General features: G+C 57.5%; 1 protein-coding gene and 1 pseudogene across 1 annotated transcript; both read left to right on the top strand.

The window, feature by feature from the left end:
- Nucleotides 1–2633: 2633 nt before the first annotated feature.
- LOC136303556 (maestro heat-like repeat-containing protein family member 7) lies at nt 2634–7709 on the top strand (annotated as a pseudogene).
- Nucleotides 7710–8678: 969 nt separating this feature from the next.
- LOC136303555 (serine/threonine-protein kinase pim-1-like) lies at nt 8679–15082 on the top strand. Its single transcript, XM_066207191.1, has 7 exons — nt 8679–8687; nt 12565–12666; nt 12787–12837; nt 13017–13383; nt 13601–13777; nt 14024–14177; nt 15079–15082. Exons 1-7 carry the CDS (start codon nt 8679–8681, stop codon nt 15080–15082), a joined length of 864 nt encoding a protein of 287 aa, XP_066063288.1.
- Nucleotides 15083–21625: the final 6543 nt, after the last annotated feature.

Here is a 21625-nt window from a genome sequence, read left to right as displayed (position 1 = left end):
ACGGGTCAAGGCCAAGGGTGTTCCCTCAGGATAGAGCAGTGCTGAGGGGTCTCTAGAATTCAAAGAAATGAGCAGACAAATGCATCGTCCGCCAGAAGCTCTTTTATTGGCAGGAGGCAAGGGGTCTGCACTCCACCACAAGGCTTCTTTGCCTGGTCTAAATTTCAGTGGTTTTATGCAGGAATTCTATTAAAAATACCATCCATCTTTACACTGCTGAGGTGATTGGATAGGCAGGGGGTTTACAAAGAAATCCATTGTGTCAGATTCCTAGACTTGAAGCTAATGTCCACCTGCTGGCCAGGATCGGTCTCAGCGCACCAAAGCAGCTCGTCTTCCTCATCCCTTGCCTGCACAGGGCTGATTCTGTGGCCGCCCTTAGGTCTTCTGGAAGGTTATGTCTAAAGCTTTTTGTCAAGTCACTCTCCTGTCATGCTAGGCTTCCAGGTTTTTCTTATGTTAACTGGTGCTAAGTACTTAAGGATATCTGTTGCTAAGTACTCTTTGCTTCTCTAAATTGCCTGTGCTTCCTTCCATCAAACAAAGGCCTTGTTTCATTCCTAAATGTGCCTGATGCCGCCCAGGTCTTTTGGCACCGCTTGCTTTCCTGTGGCAGGTTCTACCTCCCCCGAGAGTAAAGAGGGAGCTGGAGAAGGAGCTTGCCAGGCTGCTCTCCATCCTTTAGCAGCAGTCCTGGTGAAGTGGACAAGTCCCAGCTGAGTGCAAACGTGCAAATGGAAGAGCCGTGCGCAGGAAGGGTCGGCAGAAAGAATGATCCAGGAACCGATGGCCTGGCAGCCTGAGCTCGCTACCGGGGAAGGCCTTGGAGCACATCGTCCTGAGTGCCATCCCACGGCACGTGCAGGGAACCAGGGGGTCTGCTGGAAGACGGGAAAGCTCTGCTGAGGGATGGGGACACCTGGGGGCTTGGCAGGGTGCTGGCGAAGGAGTTGTCTGGAAGGTGAGAGGTTGAGGCTGGAATTGGAGTCAGTTTGAAGGCAGCATCTGTGGTTTAGCACAGCTTTGGTTATGGAGGACAGAAGGAATAGCTGGGACTTTTTCTGTTCGTGGTCCTGCTTCTCGTGCAGAGAAGAGGGGAGAGCTGTACTTTCTCGGCCACTTAGGTATCTGTAGCAGGATAGGGAGGATTAGCCCTCCTGCAGTCTACTCATTTGTTTGGGCTACTTTTGTAACACTGAGTGGACTTTCACTTGCTGGAGAGCCCTTATTCCTTAAGAGAATTAGGTTCTTATCATCATCCCTTCAGAGAAAAATGTTCGAAACCAAAGCAAGGCCTTTCTTTTGCCCCTGTGTAGTCTTATGTTTTGTACAGTGACATTCAATGGATGACCTTAAGGCAAATGTGTTGCTGCTTTGAGATGGCAAGGAAACTTCCAAACCTATCACCTTCTCGGGCCATTCCCATGAATTTAGGAAGTTTGCAACTTTTTGGAACTACTTGAGTTGAGCAATGGGACGTAAAGCTTTCCTGAACTGAGCATTCTTAAATGCCGGATCCTTCTATGCCTTCGCTGCCAGGGTGATTTAGTGCTGCAGGAAATTACTCCAATGAGAAAACAATTTCAGCATGGAGTAACAGCTTCTGACAAGAGACCAAGTGTTGCCAGCAGCTGCTCCAGGTGCTCCTGCTAACATCCCCTGGAGGAAGGAGCACAGCCCCCAATGCACCTGGGCTTTGGCTGCCCTGTGGCAGAGAAGCCCCCCGGGGCACAGGTCTCTGGGGCAGGAGATGACACCAGCACTGCCAGGGCTCAGGGGGTGGCAGCTCTGCTTGTGCGGGGACTCTGCCACACCTGCCGGTTTCAGCGCTCCCCTGGCCCCAGGGGTCAGAGCAGCGCTGGTGCCCTGGCCCACACGTTCCTCGTCTGTGTCACACCTGCGGGTTTAGGACGGCCACCGGCCGAGACATGTCCCAAGGAGGCCGTGCCACCTTCTGTGCAAGGCCCCGTGCCCTTCCCGCTGCGGCTGCGTCGGCAGCCCTGGGGGCTCCTTCTGCTGCCCTGAGCCCGCAGAGCAGGGCAGCGTTTGCCCGTGGTTTGAGGCGCTCCGAAAGATCCTGTCTTAGGGCTGTCTTAGACGCTTGGGGCAAGGGATTCCTTCCAACCCGGGCCACTTTGGCTGGGCTGGGGGCGGCCCCAGGGCAGGTGGCAGTGTGTGCATTGGCCCTTTGTGACACGGTGCAGCAGCGTGGTCACTCACCGTGGCATGGAACGGCACAGGGTGTCCAAGGAGCCTTTGTGACACGTGGTGACACAGGTGCTGGTGGTGATGCAGCTGTGCCACTGTGCTCGGAGCACGTGACGGGACAGGACAGGATAGAGCGGTGTCGTGAGGAGCCCCCTCACAGCACACTCGTTCGTGTCTGACCCGGAGCTTTTCCGAGGCGTTATTCCTGCCGCCGGTTGACCTCAAGGCCAAAGCACAATCCTTGACCAAGAGTCACCCGTCCTTGTGGCAGGAGCCCTCGAGAGCAGAGTGCAGGACTTGCTGTCCTGAACTCTTCCCGGCACTTCAGTTGTGCCGGTGCCTTCCAGGTGCCGCTGCAGGACTTGCTGACTCGGAGCTTTCCCGAGGCATCTCTCCTGCAAGTCCCCATCAGTCCAGTCGCTGACATGGAGCAGAGATCCCCAAGAGTGCCCAAATTGGCCAGCGTGGAAGAGGAAGGTCCTGGAGCTGCCCCAGTAGAGGAGACTGGGCTCAGAGGATACTCTGAGGACCTCTTCAAAACCAAGTCCAGTGCTGCCCTGCTGGATATGCTTGTAGAGGAGGGATTTTCCAAGCCAAAGCAAGTAAGAAGCCTGTGACCAGGGTCTGATCCTCCCAGGAACTGCTTGGCCTCCCAAGCCACCCCTGCTGGTCCCTGTAACCCTCCCAGGCCACCCAGTGTGCGGGAAGGGAAGCACTTCTCTGGGGAAGCTGGGGACATTTCTCCCTCTGGCAGCTTTCCAAGTCTTCCCGTGCCTTCTCCAGGCGCCTGCCATGGTCAGGTACATCCACCAGTGGCTCCTGGCCAATGAGTACTCTGGGCACAAGCTGTTCAGGACCCTGCTGGATCTCACCGAGGCACAGCCTGCTGACGTGGTGATGACTCTCCTGCGTGTGGCCCCATCGTGTGACAGGTATGGGGCCCACCTGCCCAGAGGGCTCAGGGCTCCCCAGCCCATCATCCTGTACAGCCTGTCCCAGGTGTCTGAGCAAAGGAGAAATCCAGGGCCCTCCGGCTGCTCCCTTCTCCAGCTCTGGCATGGCAGGCCCCGAGCCTGCTGCCGTGCTCCCTCCCTGCCCCTCGGGGGTCTGTCCCCACAGGGCTGGGCTGCCTGCATGCTGCTGGCAAGGGCCAGTGGGCAGAGGCAGAGCTGGCAGCCAGCTCAGCTCCCCCCTGCAGCCCAGGCCACGGTGCTGTGTCCGAGGCCCCCCTGAGACAGAGTTCTGACCCTGCAGAGCTGCTTTGTCCATGTGGAAGGCCATCCTGTGCTCCCCCAGCACTGCGAAGCCGGCGCAGATGATGCTCCTCCGTGTGCTGGAGGACTGGCCAGAGCACAGCACGTGCACCTCGGATGGGGACAAAACTGGTGTCTTTGCCCTGGCTGTGAGTTTCTGGAACTGGCCCCAGCTCACCCCACGGCTGCCTTTCCAGCAGCTCTCCACCCTCCTTCCCCCACCGCATCTCCCTGCCTCAGGCGCTGGGATGAAGCCTGGCCTAGGGGCAGCTTCAGGGGCACCGGGCCCGGTGCTCCCCCTGCGTCTCCCCTGGCCTCTCCGTGCCACGCTGGGGCCCTGCCACACCAACACCTCGGCACTGTGTCGGGGGGATTCGTCCTTTGCAGGCAACTGCGGTGATGTGGAAGATCCTCCAGGAGCACTATGTCCCACTCGAAGTGAGGCTGTGTTTCCCCCGCCTACTTGTGCATCTGCTCTTCCAAGTGTTCTCCAGCACTTTGAATCCACCAGAGGAGATCGATACCTTCTGGAAGGCATGCCAGGAGCGAGACGGCCTTGCCACCAGCCCCAACAGGTGCTCCATCCCAGTCCTCCTGTCCCTGCCAAATCTCCAGGGCAGGAGCCAGTGCTCCCAGCGTGACCTGGACTTTGCTCTGCACACAGGTTTGCAGCATGGACCCTCAAGTCCCTGCTCTGCCAAATGCGCTGTGAGAATGTGGTGGTGGCAATGGAACGCCAGCGTGGCTGGGACAAGCTGCTCCATGCTGACACCCACCACTATGCTTTGGGTCTGCTGGCCAGGTGAGACCCCCTTGACGCCGCCGCCCCCAGAATCTGTGCTCTGTGCTCGGGGTCCCCCACAGAGTCTCTGTGGCGATGAGCCAGAGGGCCTTGTCACCCCGGAACACCAAGCAGACTGGCAAAGGCTGGCAGAGGCGGGTGCCCACAAGGAGCCACCTCCCAAATGCCTGAGGTCCCCGTGCAGAATGGTGCTGAAAGAGCCGACCTCTGGGAGTCACTCCTGGGAAAGGTCTGTCCCCCTGGTTCACAGTGTTGGTTACTTTTTCTCCTGCCAGGCAGATGTCTTCTGTCTCCAAACCCTTGTGTTCCTGGATCATTCACCACCTGCTCCAGCTGCTCAGCACACGGCAGCCACGCTGGGATCTGCCCGCCCTGGTGTTCCTTGTGGAGGTGAGCCTGAAGGCCAGCGCTGCCTGGCTGAGCTGCCTCCCAGCTCTGTGCCCTCTCGTAGCCGCAGCTGCCTGGGACGGTGCCCGTGCCCTGTGCTGGTGCTGCTGCTGCTGCCTGGGCCCGGCCCTGTGCGGGTCTGGGCTGCTGTCGGCCGGGACCCCTGTCACTGCCCTGTGCCTTTCAGGTCCTCCAGTGCCTCAACTTGAGTAAGTGCAGCGGCATCGCTCTGGAGATCCTGTCCAAGAACCTGCGGAGCGAGTGCAGGGAGAGGCGTCTCTTGGCACTCAGAGGCCTCGTGGTGCTGGGCAAGAATCGCCTGATGGTGAGAAGGGGGCAGTGGCTGAGGCTGTGCGGGCAGCGTGGGGCTGGGGAAGGCAGTTGCTTGAGCTTGCCTTAGTTTTGGGTGCTGAGACAGCTGCTCCCAGCTCTCCCGCCTCCCACTTCAGCTGCCCGAGTGCTTCCACACAGGCCTTTGGCCTCTGAGCCCTGTGGCAGCAGGCTGGGCTTACACAGACTTGTGTTCCACACAGGCTAAAGAAATGTGGAACCTGACTGAAAGCCTCATCGAGCTCCTGCAGGAAAGTGATGGCGACATCATCAGGATGACCATTGTTCTACTGAAATATTTGTTTCTGTACAATGGCGTCCTGATACCCAGCCCCATCGCCCTGAGACTGGCTGAGGCGCTCCTGCCGCTCTTTGACAACGTAAGGCTCTGTGCCCCCAGCCACGGCCACCGAGTGCCGCATGGACACTTTGTGCCATGTGGATTTGCAGGCTGGTGCCCAGGTCAGCCAGAAGCAGCCCGTGATGAGGTCTTTTTTCCTTCCTTTCATACAGGATGATAGCCAGGTGCAGCTGTGCGCTATGTTTGCCTTTCAAGACATGATGGTTTCGTTAACGGAAGAGGGAAGAAAGGTGCTGAAGTCACACGTGCGCCAGAGCCTGCTCCCACTCTCCTTCCACTGCCATGACCAGAACAAGTGTGTGCTTGAGGTGAGCACTTGTGAGCTGCTGCGTCCCCCTGGGCAGGGGCTCGGCTGCCTCCTGCCCTGGAGCCTTGCAGGCTGGAGCCTCTTGCAGGCCTTGGCACAGGGACACTCCTGTGCCCTGAACTGTGGGGCCATCTGCGGCTCTCTGCTGCTCTCCAGGCCGCCCAGGAAACGCTGCATTCTTCAGCCAGATTCCTGAGGAGGAGGGATCTTGAACAGATGCTGCAGGTGGATCAGACGTGGAGGTTCGGCGAAGGACTGGTAAGGGACTGAAAGCCGCGGCCTCAGCCCGGAGAAGGCCCCCGAGTGCGGTGCCCACGGAGCCCCGGCCCAGCGGGGCCGCGGGGGGGGCGGCACCGCGCCTCCCCGGGCAGCAGCCGGCCCTCTGTCCCCTGCAGAGCCCGGCGCCGGCGCCCGCTGGCCGGGCCTCGGGGCTGTGCGGGCAGGGGAGGCCGGGGCTGGGCGCGGCCAGAGCCCGGCCAGGGGCTGAGCCCGCGCCAACCCTTCCCTCCCTGCTGCCGCTCTCTCCAGCTGGCAGACGACAGGAGCCGAGCGGCCGAGCACCTGCGCCGGGCCCTGCCCTACCTGGAGCACCCACAGGAGCCCCTGCGAGAGGCGGCCATCAGGTTCATGGGTGAGCCACGAGCCCGAACCCCCATCCCCGGCCCTCTGCAGCTCGGCCCCGGCCCCGGCTGCTGGCCCGGCTGCGGCGGCATCCGCGCCCGGCGCCGTGGAGCCGCGCCTGCCCTCGGGGCCGCTGCCGCCCTCTGGCAGCCGTGCCCTGGGGCGGCAGCGTGCGGCAAGGGCCCGGGCCGAGCCCCGCCGGGGCAGGAGGCCGTGTGGCCACAGGGCTGGCAGCGCCGCCGGCAGGGCGCCGTGCCGCTGGGGCCCTGACAGGCTCTGTGTTCCCAGGGATGGCCGGGCGGCACCTGAGGGGAAGGAAGGAAGAGCTCGAGCTCATCTGTGCGGGTGAGTGGGGGCAGCGGGCTGTCAGCGGGGGCTGCCGGGGGAAGCCGCACGCTCTGGCCCGGCTGCGGAGGGCTGTGCTCCCTGTGCGGACGAGGGGTGGTGAGGGCGGAGCACACGGAGAATTCGGGGACACGTCGGGGATTCATGGCCAGCAGCTTTGGGCTGATCCTGAATTATTAAAAAAAATAGGAATATCGCCCTAATGCCGATATCCAACAATGACGGACAAAAGACTCTCCAGCAGTTTAGAGTTAGAAAGTGTATGTTTAATTACGACGCCGGGCAGCGTGCGGGATAGCTCCCGAACACACGCGCGCTCACAGAAGATCACAGGGTCTTTTTATGTACAGAAGGATTGAATACCCAAAACACAAATGTATATTCATGACTTTAGTACCTCCCATTCCCCGCTTCCTATGGTAATTAGCCAAAAGCTATTAAGCATGCGTGGTTTGTTCTTTGAAATGGGTCGGTGGTCTTTTTTATGGGGCGGGGTCTCAAAATGATGAAGTAAGTGAATCTTCTTCGCTTTGACTTTTTAACCTTTTAGTGTTGCGTGACAACTGAATCCCGTTTTCCCAGGAGTATTTGATTTCTGAATTCATTGTCCTTCTTGAAGCCTATTGATTAGTCAGAACACACAAACATAAGTTGACAGGCCCCATGATTTATCAGTTCCTTAAATCCGGCTTCTGCTTATCAAAGGGGAAGTCTATCTGTCTTACTTCAGCAATATCCAGTTAAAGTCTGTAATTCTTCAAAATTAATGTTTCAGTCCCCTTGGTCCCTGCTCCCTCGTGGCCATGGCAAGAGCGGGCTGGGCTGGCCCTGGCAGGGGGCTCTCCTCGGGTCCCTGCTGATCAGGGCTAAGGCCCTGTGTTCCTCTGTCTTGCAGCCCTTGAAGACACGGCAGATGACAGCAGCCCTGCCATCAGAAACCTGGCCATTGAAACAGCCTTGGTCCTCCGGGCAGTCCAGAGAGCTCCGTACTCCATCCTGCAGAAGCTGCGAGATCAGCTCCGCAGGGCACGGAAGACACGGCCTCGACTGTCGGGCCTGGGCTGGCTGCGCTGCTGGAGCTCTGCGGAGAGCTGATCTGGGACACTCTGCCTGCTGGGGCCAACTGAGCCAGCGGGGATTTTCTTCTTCTACAGGATTCTTCTTTTCTTCTTTTTTTTCTTCAGTATATAAATATAGGATATGTGTTACAATACACGGACTCCCAGGATTTTTCTTTTGCTGCCCTGGGTGCACAGGGGAAGAGGGGGAAAAGGGTGCTTTGTGCTCAGCAAGCTGCCCAGGCGTGCAGCCTTGCAGGGAAAATGGCCAGAAGCCCCTCGGCCCTCGGTGGTCCTGCGGAAGCCTTTGCACTGCCGAGAGAGCGCGTGGGCGGGGGCCGGAGCTGTGGGCATCCCTGCGAGGCCGGAGCCTGGAGATGGCCACAAGCCCTGTGCCAGCCAGGAACCGCCGTCTGTGTCCTCCTGCCCGTGTGCTGCTGGCCGGATTGCTGAGGGCTCCGCGGTGCCTCTTGATCGGGCTCCTCTGGAGCTGCTGTGGGGCTGCGCCTCTGCTGCCGGGCAGGCTGGCCGGGCTGGGGGAGACTCTGAGGGGCTGGGCTGGTGGGAAGCCCTGAGGAATTGGGTGTCAGAGGCCACAAGCAGCCCCTGGGGAGCTGCCATGTTCCTGCCAGCCGGCTGCTCTGGCGCTCCCCCAAAGTACCTGCGGAGTGAGTGCAGGGAAAGGTGTAACCTTGCGCTCAGGGCCCTTCTCGAGCTCACTGAGGATCCCTCCCTCAATGGTGACAAGGGGGCAGTGGCTGGAGCTGAGCTGGGGAATGCAGTCGCTTGGGCTTGGCTGGGCTTCGAGAGCTCAGGCAGCTGCTCCCAGCTCTCCTGCCTCCTGGCTCGGCTGCCCGAGGACCTCGGGACAGGCCTTTGGCCTCTGGGCCCTGTTGGCACCAGGGTGGCGTTTCACGACTTGTGCTCCTCACAGACCAAAAAAGTGTGGCCCCTGACTGAACATTTTGTGGAGCTCCTGCGGGACACAGATGAACAGTCAGTCAGGATGACGGCCGTGATGCTCAGCTTTGCAGTTTTGGACAAGGACATGCTGAGACCCAGCCCTGTCGCCCTGCAGCTGGTTGCGGTGCTCCTGCCACTCTCTGACCATGCAAGGCTCTGTGCCCCCAGCCACAGCCACTGTGTGCCCACCAAACACTTGGTGCCCTGTGGGTTTGCAGGCTCACGCCCAGCTGAGCCCCGAGCAGCCGATGCTGAGGTCTTTTTTTCTTCCTTTCATAGAGGATAACGGCCAGGTGCAGCTGCTGTCCACACTGCTCTTCTGAAAATTGGTGACTGTTTGCAGGGCCCCTGGGAGGGAATATTGGGGTTCCTGGCAGCAGGATCCTTGTGCAGCTTCAGGCTGGGGTGGGCAGCACTTCCATCTGCAGCTTCCATGTGCTGCTCCGGCAGCTGCTGCTGCTGCTGGGGACCCTGAGGGAAGAGGCCACGGGAGGGATAGAAATGCTGCACGGACAGCAGCAGCCAGGGCCAGGAATGAGCTTTGCCTTCCTGGCTGCTGAAATGAGGCTCCTTTAGTGCAAGAGGAGGCAAAGGCAAAATCAATTTCAACAATTCAAGGAAAACTGGAAAATTGGAAGCCTCTCAAAATGTCACACATTCATCTGGGAGCTCTTCAGCGTTGGTTCTTGTAAAAAGCCTTTCCTGTTTTCCCTTGGCTCTGAGATTCTGGGAGCCACCGCTGGGCTTCAGAGTTCAACTGATTTTTATTTTCCAGGTTTTTAAACAGAGCTCTGAATTGGGCATCTCTTGCCACTTTTTCTGCTCAGAACCTTGAGAAAGGTTCTCTGCTCCTGTGAGCCACATCTTGAAGGGTGGTTGGCAACCATGGAATGCTCTGGGAAAGCACTTGATTGACTTCAGGGCCAGGCTGGAGAGCTCAGCCTGAGGAAAGAACTGTTCCAGATGCCTCTGTCCATGTCCAGCTCCTCACAGCTGAGTCCCTGAACACACTGGGTGGTTTATAGGGATTGATTTTCCCCTCCTGTTCACTTGGAGGTGATTTTGCCATCCTTTAGAGGAACATCTGACCAGCCCCTGCCCCCATTCCATTTTATTCTCTCCACGTTGAAGCTGGACCGCTGGGTTTGACATGTAAATTGGTAGTGTCTCCCCGTTCTTCCCTCCAGCCCTCCATTGTGACTTGTATTAAACACTGCAAACGGCCTCATTTGTCTGGTGGGGAAGATGTGAGGTGGAGAAAGTTAACAGCATTTGTTTTCATGAACCTTGTGCTAGTAAAGAAAAATGAGGTTGGTCATTTTGGTGTGGTGCTGAGTGTTGGGATTTGGGAGTTTATTTCTTGCTATTGTTCTTATTATTTATTAGTGTTACTTTTCACTGGTCAGATTTTTAAATCTTAGACACGATTAACCAAGGCTGGATGTAAGTCATTAGGAAAATTCCCTTGCATTTTCCACTGGGATTAAACGGTTCAGTCGACTCCAAGTTGCCAGTGGATTCTAAAGATGGGAAACCCTGTTAGTGGTGGGTTTGGTGTGGTTTGGAGCTGGGGAAGGCTCTCATCCCCTCCCGGAGGTGCCCCAAGCCCGCTCTGCTGCCACGTCTGCACTCGCGGCCCCTCACGGCTGCCCTGCCCTGGGGACACGGTGGGACCCCGCTGCTGCCGGGGCTGAGGCTCCTCACGGCCCCTCAAACCCCTCCTGGCTACACAGAACCTCTCCTGGCCCCCGACAGCCCTTCATGGCCCTTCATTGCCCCTCCCGGCCCCTCAGGGCCCCTCCCGGCCCCAGGCGTGGAGCTCCTCCCGAAGGAGAAGGGGCCGGGCCCTGCTGGTTCTCCTTTTATTTCGGTCGTTTCGCAGCCGTGAGGAAAGAAAGGCTGAAATGGAGCCTTTGCCCAGCGGTTCCCTCCGGGTCAATTGCGGCCGAAGCTCCGTGCCGGCGCTGGCCCCAGCACCAGCATCCCCGCAGCCCCGCCGGCCTTTTATCAGGACAACTGCAATTGCCTTTTTCCATCCTTGCTGCCCGCTGTGCTTTTGTGACAGTGAACTCAGTCTTTCTGTTGCAGGCACCGTGCAAAGAAGAGATTGAAATGCTCCCAAGTCCCCGGGCACTAAGTCGAGGGGAATTAAAGCCACACAGGCCACATTTGCAGCGCTCCAACACAGCCCTGCTGCTGGTGCTGCTGAAATAGAATCAACTTAGAGAGGCCATCACAAAAATTGCCACTGGGGTGTCAAACACAATGCAAAAATGCACCCGGAGAAAGAAAAACCAGAACTTCTTGGCTCACTTCACTGCTTCCTCCGAGCAGCAGAAAAGGGAGATGCCCAGAGGTATTTCCAGCTGCTGCTGATCCCAGCTGGAGCTCTCTGCAGAGTCCCAGCAGGAACCTGAGCCCAGCCCGGGGAGCTCACACAGTGTCAGGGAGATTCTGTCTCTGGATTCAGTCAGGGTTGCATTCCCCAACAAGTGCTGGTGCCACCTCCTGTTTTCTTGGATTAAAACAGTAACAAGGAAAACCTTACCAATGGCACAACTCCCCAGTCCACAAGGAAAAAAGAAAGGACAAATCGTAAAGTTTTCCAAATATTTGTCCTGCTTTGCTGCAAAAGTCGTGCTGCACTCAGTATGGAAATCCAGGAGAAGCTGCAGTTGGTGGCACATCTTGTGCCAGAAGCTCGACCTTGTTCTCCACCAAAGGTTCTTGAAAAGAGCAGCTGGGACTGTGGTGAAGGTTGCTGGAAAACTGCAACAGCTTTCCAGAAGTGAAATGAAAACGCAAGAAATAAACCAAGAGGTTTTCCTCTATTTATTTCTATGCTTCCCTTTTCCGTGTTGCACTACTTCTCCGTGCCATTAATTCCAAATGGATCTCACCTCTCAGATCGATGACTTAGTGAGTTTTAGATCCTCGAAAATACCATGGGCCGTACACAGAGTTTGCCTTCCCCTGTTTTTGCTGCAAAGTAACGCTGGAGACATAAGCGTAGTGCTTGGGTCGGGCACGAATCCTACAAGCAGGGAATGTGTCCTGACAGTGTCTGAGCCTCAGCAGGGACAATGCACAGCAGCGACCGAGGGAATTCCTCTGCCACGGCGCAGGAGTCAGGCCTCTGGATGTGGGCTCAGCACGGCCAAGTTGCCGTGTTTGGAGCGGCTCGGGGGCTGCCCCCGGGGAGCGCGGGGCTGGAGCGTGGAACGGACACGCGGACAAACGGCCCCAGGGCTCCAGTTGCAGCGGCGGCAGCGGCAGCAGCAGCGGCAGCAGCGAGTCTACGGCGTCTACGGCGTCTACGACCCCTCCCCGTCCCTCTCTTGTTCCTCCTCTCCCTCTCCCGCTGTCCCGCACTCTGTCTCGCTGTCCCGCAGCCTCTCCCGGTGTCCCTTTCCCGACCTCCCCGGCCCCTCTCGGCGTCCCCGTCCCGGCCTCTCCCTCTCCCCCCGCAGGGCTGGGCCATGCCCCGGGCCCGCCCCCGGCCCCGGGCGTCCCGCCGCGGTCTGGGCTCCGCCCGGCTCTGGCGGTGCTGGCTGTGGCGGTGCTGGGCGGGCATCAGTGCCTGGGGCCAGGGCGGCATCGCTGCGCTTTGGCTGCGCCTGTCCCGAGCCCGGCCCCGGCCCCGGCCCCGGCCCCGGCCCCGGCCCCGGCCCCGACCCCGGCCCCGGCCCCGGCTCCGGCCCCGGCTCCTCCCGGGCCCCGCTAAGGACACACGCGGCGCGGCCGCTCCCGCCGCCTCCGCCGCGGCTTCCCCGGCCCGAGCTCCGCCGCTCGGCAGCGCAGCCGCCGGCCTCGAGCCGCCGGGGCCCGGGGCGGGTGGGGATGCCCGGCCCGGGGCGCTCGGGGGGCGCTCGGGGGCCGTGTCTGGCCCCGGGCCGAGCGCTGAGGGCCGCGTGTCGCCCGCAGGGGAGGCGCGGGAGGCCCTGCAGGACCGGTACCGGCTGGGTTCGCTGCTGGGGCGCGGAGGCTTCGGCAGCGTCTACTCGGGGACGCGGCTCTCGGACGGCGCCCCGGTGAGCGGCGGGGCTGGCGGCGGGCGGAGGAGGAGGAGGAGGGCGGAGGAGGAGGAGGAGAAGATCGGGGCGCGGCGGGGCAGGCGGCGAGCTGAGCCCGCTGCTGGCCTTTGCTCGCAGGTGGCCATCAAATGCGTGCCCCGGGCCCGCGTCCAGCACTGGGGCGAGCTGGTGAGTGAGCGGGGCCGGCGGGAGAAGCTGGGGCCCGGCAGGGGAAGAGCCGGCGGGAGCCCTGCAGGGAGAGCGGGCGTGGGCTGAGCGGGGGGCCCAGAGCATCCGGGGCTGGGTGAGGGGTTCCCGAGCCCTGGCACAGCCTCAGCCCCACTGACGGCATCGTGGTCCTTCGGCAGCCCAACGGCGCCCGTGCGCCCCTGGAAATCGTGCTGCTGGACAGGCTGTCCTCTGGATGTGGTGGCATCATTCAGCTGCTGGAGTGGGTTGAGCTCCCCAACGGCTTCCTGTTGGTGCTGGAGCGTCCGGAGCGGTGCCAGGACCTCTCGGGTTTCCTGGCGGAGCGGAGGTTCCTGCCGGAGGAGGAGGCGCGGGGGCTGTTCCGCCAGGTGCTGGAGGCCGTGCGGCACTGCACCAGCTGCGGGGTCCTGCACCGCGACATCAAGCCCGAGAACATCCTGCTCGACCTGGCCACCGGGCAGCTCAAACTGATCGACTTTGGCTGTGGCGCCTTCCTCCAAGACACAGCCTACAGGCAATTTGCAGGTGAGCCCTCTCAGGGGATGTTCCTGGGCATCTCACGGCCCAGCCTGGCTGTAGCACCGCGGCTTCCCCCTCTCGCTGCTAGGAGCGGCGTTATTTCTTGTGCCAAGTTGCTTTTGGGTGGGGGCGGGAGGGGGCCAGCCCCCACACGCCCAGGGATGCCGGGGCGAGGCTTTAGGAGTTGCAGCATCCCCTGATGAACTCCGTCTGTGTTCCATAGGAACCCTGCCCTACAGCCCACCAGAGTGGATCCACCACCAACGCTACCACGGCGAGGCAGCGACCATCTGGTCCCTGGGCCTCCTGCTGTACCACCTGGTCATGGGGAAGCACCCGTTCAGGAGGGGCCAGCAGTTCATCTGGGGGCGCATCTTGTTCCCACGATGGCTCTCTCAAGGTGGGTCCTCATCTCTGGGCACAGGGGAATCCCGGTGCTGGGAGACAGCAGCAGGCTGATGAGCAGCCTGCTCTGGCAGCTGCTGAGGAGGTGGCACATGTCCTGCTCTCCTCCAAACAGAGAATCCATGGGGAAGTTTAGGCACAGCTCTGGGCACACCCAGCATGGCCTGGGCACGGGAATGGAGGGGCAAAGCAGACGGGATCCTTCTCCAACTGACTGCTGGTTTCTGGTTTCTCTCTTCAGAGTGCCAAAATGTTATCAGGAGGTGTTTGTCCATGCAACCCTTGGACAGGCCATCCTTAGAAGACCTCTTCAGTGATCCTTGGCTGCAGGGTGTTCATCTGCCCCAGAAGATGGGAGAGGTCCATGTGCACAGTTTGATCCAAAGACCTGACAGGTAAGAGCTCCACACATCTCATGGCAATCAGTGCTAAAGAAAACCAGAGTGTTTTTGTCCTGCCTGTAGCTCTGAGCAGGGATGACCAGATGGGAACATCTGTGCTGGGGCGGAGCTGGAGACCTGGTGTAGCAAGCACTGGTGGCCACCATCCACCCTAGTTATGCTTGTCCTGGTTCGTTGGTGCCTGGGGCCCTGGGCAGAGCACTGACAGCCTGGTCTGGCCCCCAGGGAAGGAGGAGCCCCTGGAGAAGCTGTATCAGGTGGGGCTGCTGCTGGAGACACCAAGGACAACCCCAAGGATGCCAAGCTCTTCCTCGACCTGGCCACCGGCAGCTGAAGATGATCGACTTGGATTCTGGCACCTTCTTCAGACACGCTCCCTGGGGCCCAATTTGCAGGTGAGTCCACAGCTGGGGGGATGCTCCCAGATGTGGGCATGGCACGGCCTGGCCGGGCACCAAAGGTTCCTCCCTTTGCTGGGGCAGACGCCACAGATTCTTCACTCGGCCGTCAAGCTGCCTTTTGGCTCTGCGCAGCTGCTGAGGGCTGGATGTGCCGTGGCCGGCTGCAGGCTGGGCACGTGTCCTGCCCTCCTGCTCTGCCCCCAAAGGCAGCAGTGATGGGCAGCTTTGGGCCCAGCTCTGAGCACGGCCAGCGTGGCCTGGGCACTGCGGGCGGTCGGGACGAGGGGACAGGAGCCTTCGGCTGACGGGCACTTTCTGGTTTCTCTCCTTCCAGCCGGGCTCTGCGGGTGCTGAGGCTGCTCTGGGCTCTGCCAGGGCTCTGCTGGGCTCAGCCCCAGGCACGGCTGGGCTGGCCCTGCCCTCACATTGCTCCGACAGCTTTACATCAGATGAGCCCATTCTGAGCCCACCGAGTGAGCTTTCTGCTTTTGCAGGTGAGTGAGACTCTCCTGCAGGCCAAGAGATTGCAGTGAGGGATCCACATCCAATTGGCAAGAACCCAAGCACTCCACAGTTCCAGCTGAACGCCTGGATCTCCACAGGATGTTTTGTCTGTCCCGCTCTTCATTCCTTTTTTGGCTGGAATCGTGCAACTGCCCTTTCTTCCTCCTCCAGAAGTGCCACAAGTGAGCAAAACCTGGCGAGTGGACGGCGTTCCTAAGGCAGTGCAGTCTGGAGCGGATGGATGAAGAATTGCCCTTCTGCACTTCCCAAGCAGAGCAAAAAGCTGTAAGTGGGACTTTGCGTCTTTAAGAAACCCCTGACAATTTCAAAGGGAATGTGCAGCTCATTCACAGGGTGAGAAGGAAGGTCGTCTTGTAAAGGATTTGGGGTTTGGCAAAGTTTAGATTCCCAGTCCTGCTTGGAGCTGGCGGGGCACAAAGCAATTTCCCATTGCTTCAATCGCAATTTAAAATAATACTGGAAACAAACCACAAAATCTTTTTTAAAAGGCTGCTGAGGTCAGCAGGATGGATCCATGCCATCAGCACATTTATGGAGTAAATAACGGAGATCTCATTTGAAAAAGTTCAGTTATCTCTTTATCCAAAGCTGTAAAGTATTTTTACTACGCTGCACTTGGGTTTTGTTTTTATCTTCCACTTTTTTTCTGTGTTGTTTTTAATTTTCTTTTTTTTTCTTTCCTTAATAGAAAACTTGTCCTAGGGAAGGAATGTCCTTTGCTGCTGGTTCCCGTGTGGAGCAGCTCCCCAGGCAGAGCCCGGCAGCTCCTGGCCCTGCAGGGCTGAGGCTTTTCCCCGTTGCTGGGCACAGACTGATGGAGCAGCACTGCTGAACACGGGGACACGCAGAGGGAGCAGGAGCAGCTGCCTGTGTCCACCTGCAGCTCCAAGGCCCAAACTCTGAGCAGACAGGGCTGGAAGAGACTGGCAGGCTCCCTGTTTGCTGTGCTGCCCCACTTGTGCCCGGCCCAGCTCTGCGGGAGGCAGAGGGAGAACCAGGGGCAGCTCCGACCAGCCCCCAGCACAGGAACACCTCCGGCCCCGGGCCTCGGGGCACTGTCAGCACCCGCTGCTCCGGCCACGGCTTCTGCTGGCCCTGACGGCGACAACCAAACTGTGCCTGATCCCCAGGGAGCAGCAGCAGGGCCTGGATCCGATCCCTCAGTCTGGGGCAGGGCTGGACAAACGACCCCCACAGCAGCAGCAGCAGCAGCAGCAGCACATGGAGCTGACTTTGAGCACAGCCCCCGCCACTGTTCCCTCCCGTGGGCAGCGGTGTCACAGCAGCCTGAGGCACCCGGGAGCCCTCAGGGCCCGCAGGGACTTGAGATGGCAGCCCTGGGCTCCTGGGGGTTGTGCAAGGAACAGAGGTGAGGACTCCCTCTCCACGTGGAGCTTCCCGATGGAAAAGGCTGCTGTGAGCAGGCAGCTGCAAGGGCAGAGAAAGGAGGGTCTCGACCCCTGGATCTGTGCCACTTCCACAGTCCTGGGCAGCAGCCACCGAGCCCCGGGGGAACAGAGGGCACAGCAAGAGGGACAAAAGCAGGCAAGGTCAGAGACTGGAGAGAGCCAGACCTGGGAGCAGGAGCAGCTGCTTCATCGCACTCTTGGAGAAAGCTCTCGGCTGTTTCTAAGCGCTGAAAGGCGTGAAGGGCAGAGAGGAGGGGACACCAGACAATGCTCCTGTTTGCACACCCTCCCCTCTCAGTGTCCCAGATGGAATTGGATGAACTGTATTCTTCTCTCTGAGTCGTCTCGTTCAGCGTGAGCAGCTTAGCACCAGGAGCTGAAGGAGCTGAAGCCTTAGGCCACAAGAGCTGACCAAGAGGGAACTTTTTGACCAAAGTAATGCTGCTAACATGGACCTGACTGAATCCAGCAGATAAAATCATGGAAATATAGAATCCTTTCTGTTGGGAAAGACCTGGGAGCTCATCAAGTCCCAGTGTTAAGCCAGCAGTGTCAAGCCCAGCACTAAAGCCTGAAGTGCCAAGGCCTGGACAAGAGGCCTGACTGAGGCCTGAACAAGCGGCCCTGAGCCAAAGGTGACCTCTCGATGAACCTTCCAGCCAAAGGTTATCTTTGTATCTGCTCGTTAACAAAATAGGCACCGTCATTAGCGTTGTAATAGATGCATCCTCTCCTTAGTGAAACATGTATTGACCTTTCTGTATTTAGAAGCCAGACAAGGCCATGAAGTCTGACATCTGGCCTTGTTCGGGGCTGTAGGGTCAAAGGCAACTCCCCTGGTTCCTCCTTGGGCCCTGGCCAGGCTTTGGGAGAAACCCAAGAGGAGGATGCAACCAGATGTTCCTGCACTAGGAGTGCTGCTGGCAGTGTGTTTATTCAGCACTATCAAAGCTGGGCCCTCTCCCAGCCAGGCTGGAGCCTCAGCTGTGGCTGGAGGCAGCTGCAGGAATTCCCAGTGTCCGGGAGAGGCTCTGCAGTCCTTGGCTGTGACAGCTTCCCCAGCTGCTGTGTGGGTGTGGGTGATGGGAAAGGCTGAGGGTAACTGGTGATGGATCTTTCTCAATCACTGCGGGCAATCCGTGGTAGTGACGGCTGGCTGCATTGCTGAGCTGCTCCTTCTGTGCTCCTTTGCTGCTTTGAACTGTAGTAAATTTCACTGATTCCTTCAGGTGGTGTCTGTGTCCTTGGTGCTGAGCCTGCCCACTGCGAAAACAAAATTGGCATAGCTTGGCCGGATCAGCACAAAATGACACTTTTTAAATCTAAAGGTGAGGAATCAGTCCTATCCGAAATTCCCGGATGGGAAGCCCTTCCCTAGAGTTCTCTGGCTCTGGAGCGGGCTGAGGTGGGAACAGATTTTTGACAGGGGCCACTGTATTAGAGGGTGTAAAGTACCCCACACTGGCTCTGAAATGGCTCACTACTCAGCCTGAGTGGGTACCACAGTGGTCTCTTGAAAAGGAGAGACTTAGATGCCCTAAAAACCCTGGTACAGGAACAACTGGCTCAAGGACACATAGAGCCATCTATGAGCCCTTGGAACACCCCAGTATTTGTTATAAAAAAGAAATCTGCTCAGTGGAGGTTACTCCATGTCCTGAGAAAAACCAATTCCACGACGGAGAGAATGGGCACATTGCAGCCTGGTGTGCCATCGATGTCCCACAATGCTGCCTGCCTCCTGGGACATCCTGATTGTGGACTTAGAGGGCTGTTTTTTCACTATTCCATTACCCCCAGATGATACCCCAAAGTTTGCCCTGACTGTGCCTTCTATTAATAACACTGCACCAGTGCAACGTTACCAATGGAAAGAACTTTCCCAAGGCGCGGGAAACAGCCCCACAATGTGTCAGTGGGGTGTTGCTCAGGTACTCTGATCAGTGAGAGAACAGTTTCCAGGGGCATACTGTTACCATGGCCTGGATGACATTTTGATTGCAACCCAAACCAGAAAAGAACTCTCACTGATTCAGCCAAGCCTGTTGCAAGCGTTCAAACCACTTGGGCTGCAAGTAGCACCAGAGAAAGTGCAGCAGCAACCACCCTGGAAATATTGGGGACTCAAAATAATGAACCAGACCATACAGCCACAAACAATTCCGTTTCCAACCAAAATTCTGACTCTAAACGATGCACAAAAACTCTTGGGTACCATCAACTGGGTCAGACCTTACCTAGGACTGACTGACTCTCAACTAGCACCTTTATTTGACCTCCTAAAGGGTGACTCTGAATTAACTTCCCCCAGAAAATTAATCCTAGAGGCAAAAGCTGCTGTTGAAACAGCAGAGCAAGCTATCACCAACAGACAAGTCCACCGGATATGCCCAGAGGTGTGGATCACTGTGTTTATTCTCATTGTTAGTTTTCATCCTACTGGTGTTCTTGGGCAGTGGAATCCACGCTGGCCTGATCCTTTGCACATTCCAGAATGAATGCTTCCACCTCATCAAGCAAAAAAGACGGCACCCACCGTCTTTGAACTAACTGCACAGTTAATTATCAAATGTTGTCGCAGGTGTTTTCAGTTGAATGCTACGGATGCTTCAAAAGTTGTCTTGTCTCCGTGACACAAGAGCAATTCTAATGGTGTTTTGCTAACAGTACAGCCTTGCAAAGTGCTTTGCAAGGACACTGGAACGCTTTGGGCACCTGCCCGACGTGTCTGTCCTACCTTACGTCCTGTCCAAGACCACCAGCAGCATTCTCCTGGTGGTCCCTCCACAGACGGTGTGGAGCCGTGTGTGGAACAGTGCTGGAAACAGCTTGTTCACCGACCTCGTGGAGAGCTGGGACTCTTAGAGTGACGGTGCATTTAAGGATTCTGTTTGTTTACAAACTGGTTTTCTGTTTACAGAGTGGTTTTTTCTGTTTACAAATTGTTTTTCTGTTAATTGTTAATCTTGTTAATTCTGTTAATTGGTTTTTCTCAGGGTTTTAAAAGTTGAACGTTTTCTTGTTTTAGTGTTAAGTTGTAGTTTGGAACCATAAGCAGTTAACCTGTAACATGCCAGCCCGGAAGATTGTGATCTCACCTGACAGCTCCTGGGAGTGAGTGCTGCAGCTCCAGTGGTACATGGGACACATCACTGGCTGAGCAGAATTAAGTTTGTCAAAACCTCCTTCAAATTAAACCCATGCTGTCTTATGTTACCCTGTCTGCAAAAGGGCCCTTGCAAATGGGATAACGGAAAACAATCTGCATTTTAATAAAAGCAAAGGCAGGAGATGTAGCAGGGTCCAGCTGGTTCACAGCTGGGCATAATGAGTCTGATCATAACAGACCCGACTGGGCTGACCTGGCTTGTTCTAGAAGTCCCCGGGGGAACAAAGAGCTCAGCCAAGCCCATCCAAGCCCTGGCTGCAGACACACCCCTGGCCAGAGATGTGGGCAGTGCAGAGATTCCCAACCAGCTGGCTTTCCAAGCCCGGGAAATTCAAACTCACCATAAAAGGGAGCTTGGAACAATAAATTGTGGCTGTTGGTCAGAACTCAAGAAGATACTGTGTGGTGTGTCTGTCTCCAACCCACCAGCCTCGTGTTACACTATGTCTAAATCTATGTTTCTATCTATATCTCTATCTCTATATGTGAAACAATAATAATAATGTGCAGTAATGCTGACAATACTGATTTGCCACCTTTGGCTGCTCAGGGATGTGACACTAAATACCCTACAGAAAAGCATTGGCCACGACTCAAATGTCAGTGCTAAACTTTGTGAGACTGCTTGCAAGGAATAAAGGAGGAAGGGATGAAATTGGCGATTTTTATGGGGTTTGCTGATACTGTGGTGTGGAATGCTTTGTCTGTTACTGTGAAAATACAGTGATTTGGACTGCTGGTGTTTTCATGTACCAGACTATTCACAAGCTGCAGGATCATCAAACAGACAAAGGGGCAGTTGAAGGAGCAGGTGAAAAAATGAGGAGATGGGAACCTGTCCTGATGGAGAACCCATCCCACAGATGTTCTCCATACCCTTAACAATGGACCCAGTGGGGAAATGGAAACCCCTGGATGTGCACAGCTGCGCCCAGTTTGCGAATACAACCGTGCACAGTGAGACTTTGACTGCTGGGGAAATTGTTCTGGGTGTGATGGCCCCTGACAGGGCCACCCCAGAGGCTGCAGGGCTGGACCTTCATGCGTTAGAATTAATTAGGACAAATCAGAAGCAAATGAGAGTTATCAATACAGGAATAGGAACTCAGATTTCTCCAGGACACTGGAGGTTTGAGAACTGCTCACTGGAGCTTGGCCTTGAAAAGCGTTGATGTCATGGGAGAAGGAATTGATGCAGATTGTCAAGGAGAAATCAAAGTCATCCTTTGAAACAATAGTGAACAGAGTGGATTATTTAAGCCTATGGCGTGGCAGCAATTACTGATATTGCAGTTTGAAAAACAGTTGTGCAGAGAGGAGATCCACAGTGTCACTGCGGTCCCCTGGCTCCACAAGGCCCTGCAGGCTCCCAGGGCACCTTTGGTTCTATGGGGCCCGCAGGGTTTAGCTGGCGGGCAGGGTCAGCACCAAAGAGACACGCACCAACTTAAGGAAGCCCAAGCCCACCGCGGGGGGACCCGCCTCCCGCCGGGGCTCTGCCGGCACCGCCACCGGGACCCCCAAAAACACCTCCCGGGGACCCCCCATGTCCCCTTGAGGGGCATCTGCGCCTCAGCTCTGGAGCCCTGCCAGATCCAAACATCAAGCTGCCCGGCCCCGACAGAAAAAAGCCCCGGGAGCCATAAATATATTTTCTGTGAGCTCCAAACATCCCTCCCCACTTCAAAAAAACCGCCCAGGATATTTGGGGCGCGCTCCCCCTCCCCGGTCACCCGCAGGATACGGGGGCGATGGTCCCGGGGCAAAGGAGCTGCAGATCCAGAGAGCAGTGAAGTCACGCAGTGCCTCCTCTGCCGGCTCCAGCTCCTCCATCCCTCCTCTTCCTCCTCCTCTGTCCCTCCTCCTCCTCCTCCTCCTCCTCCGTCCGTGCGGCCGCGGGCCGGGAGCTCTCGGGTGAGCGGGGCCGGGCCGGGACAC

Source organism: Chamaea fasciata, unplaced genomic scaffold (genome assembly GCF_029207755.1).
Source record: "Chamaea fasciata isolate MVZ Bird 193981 ecotype frontalis unplaced genomic scaffold, bChaFas1.0.hap1 SCAF_37, whole genome shotgun sequence".
In the NCBI taxonomy this organism is placed as follows: Eukaryota; Metazoa; Chordata; class Aves; order Passeriformes; family Sylviidae; genus Chamaea; species Chamaea fasciata.
This window is presented reverse-complemented; position numbering and strand designations above follow the sequence as displayed.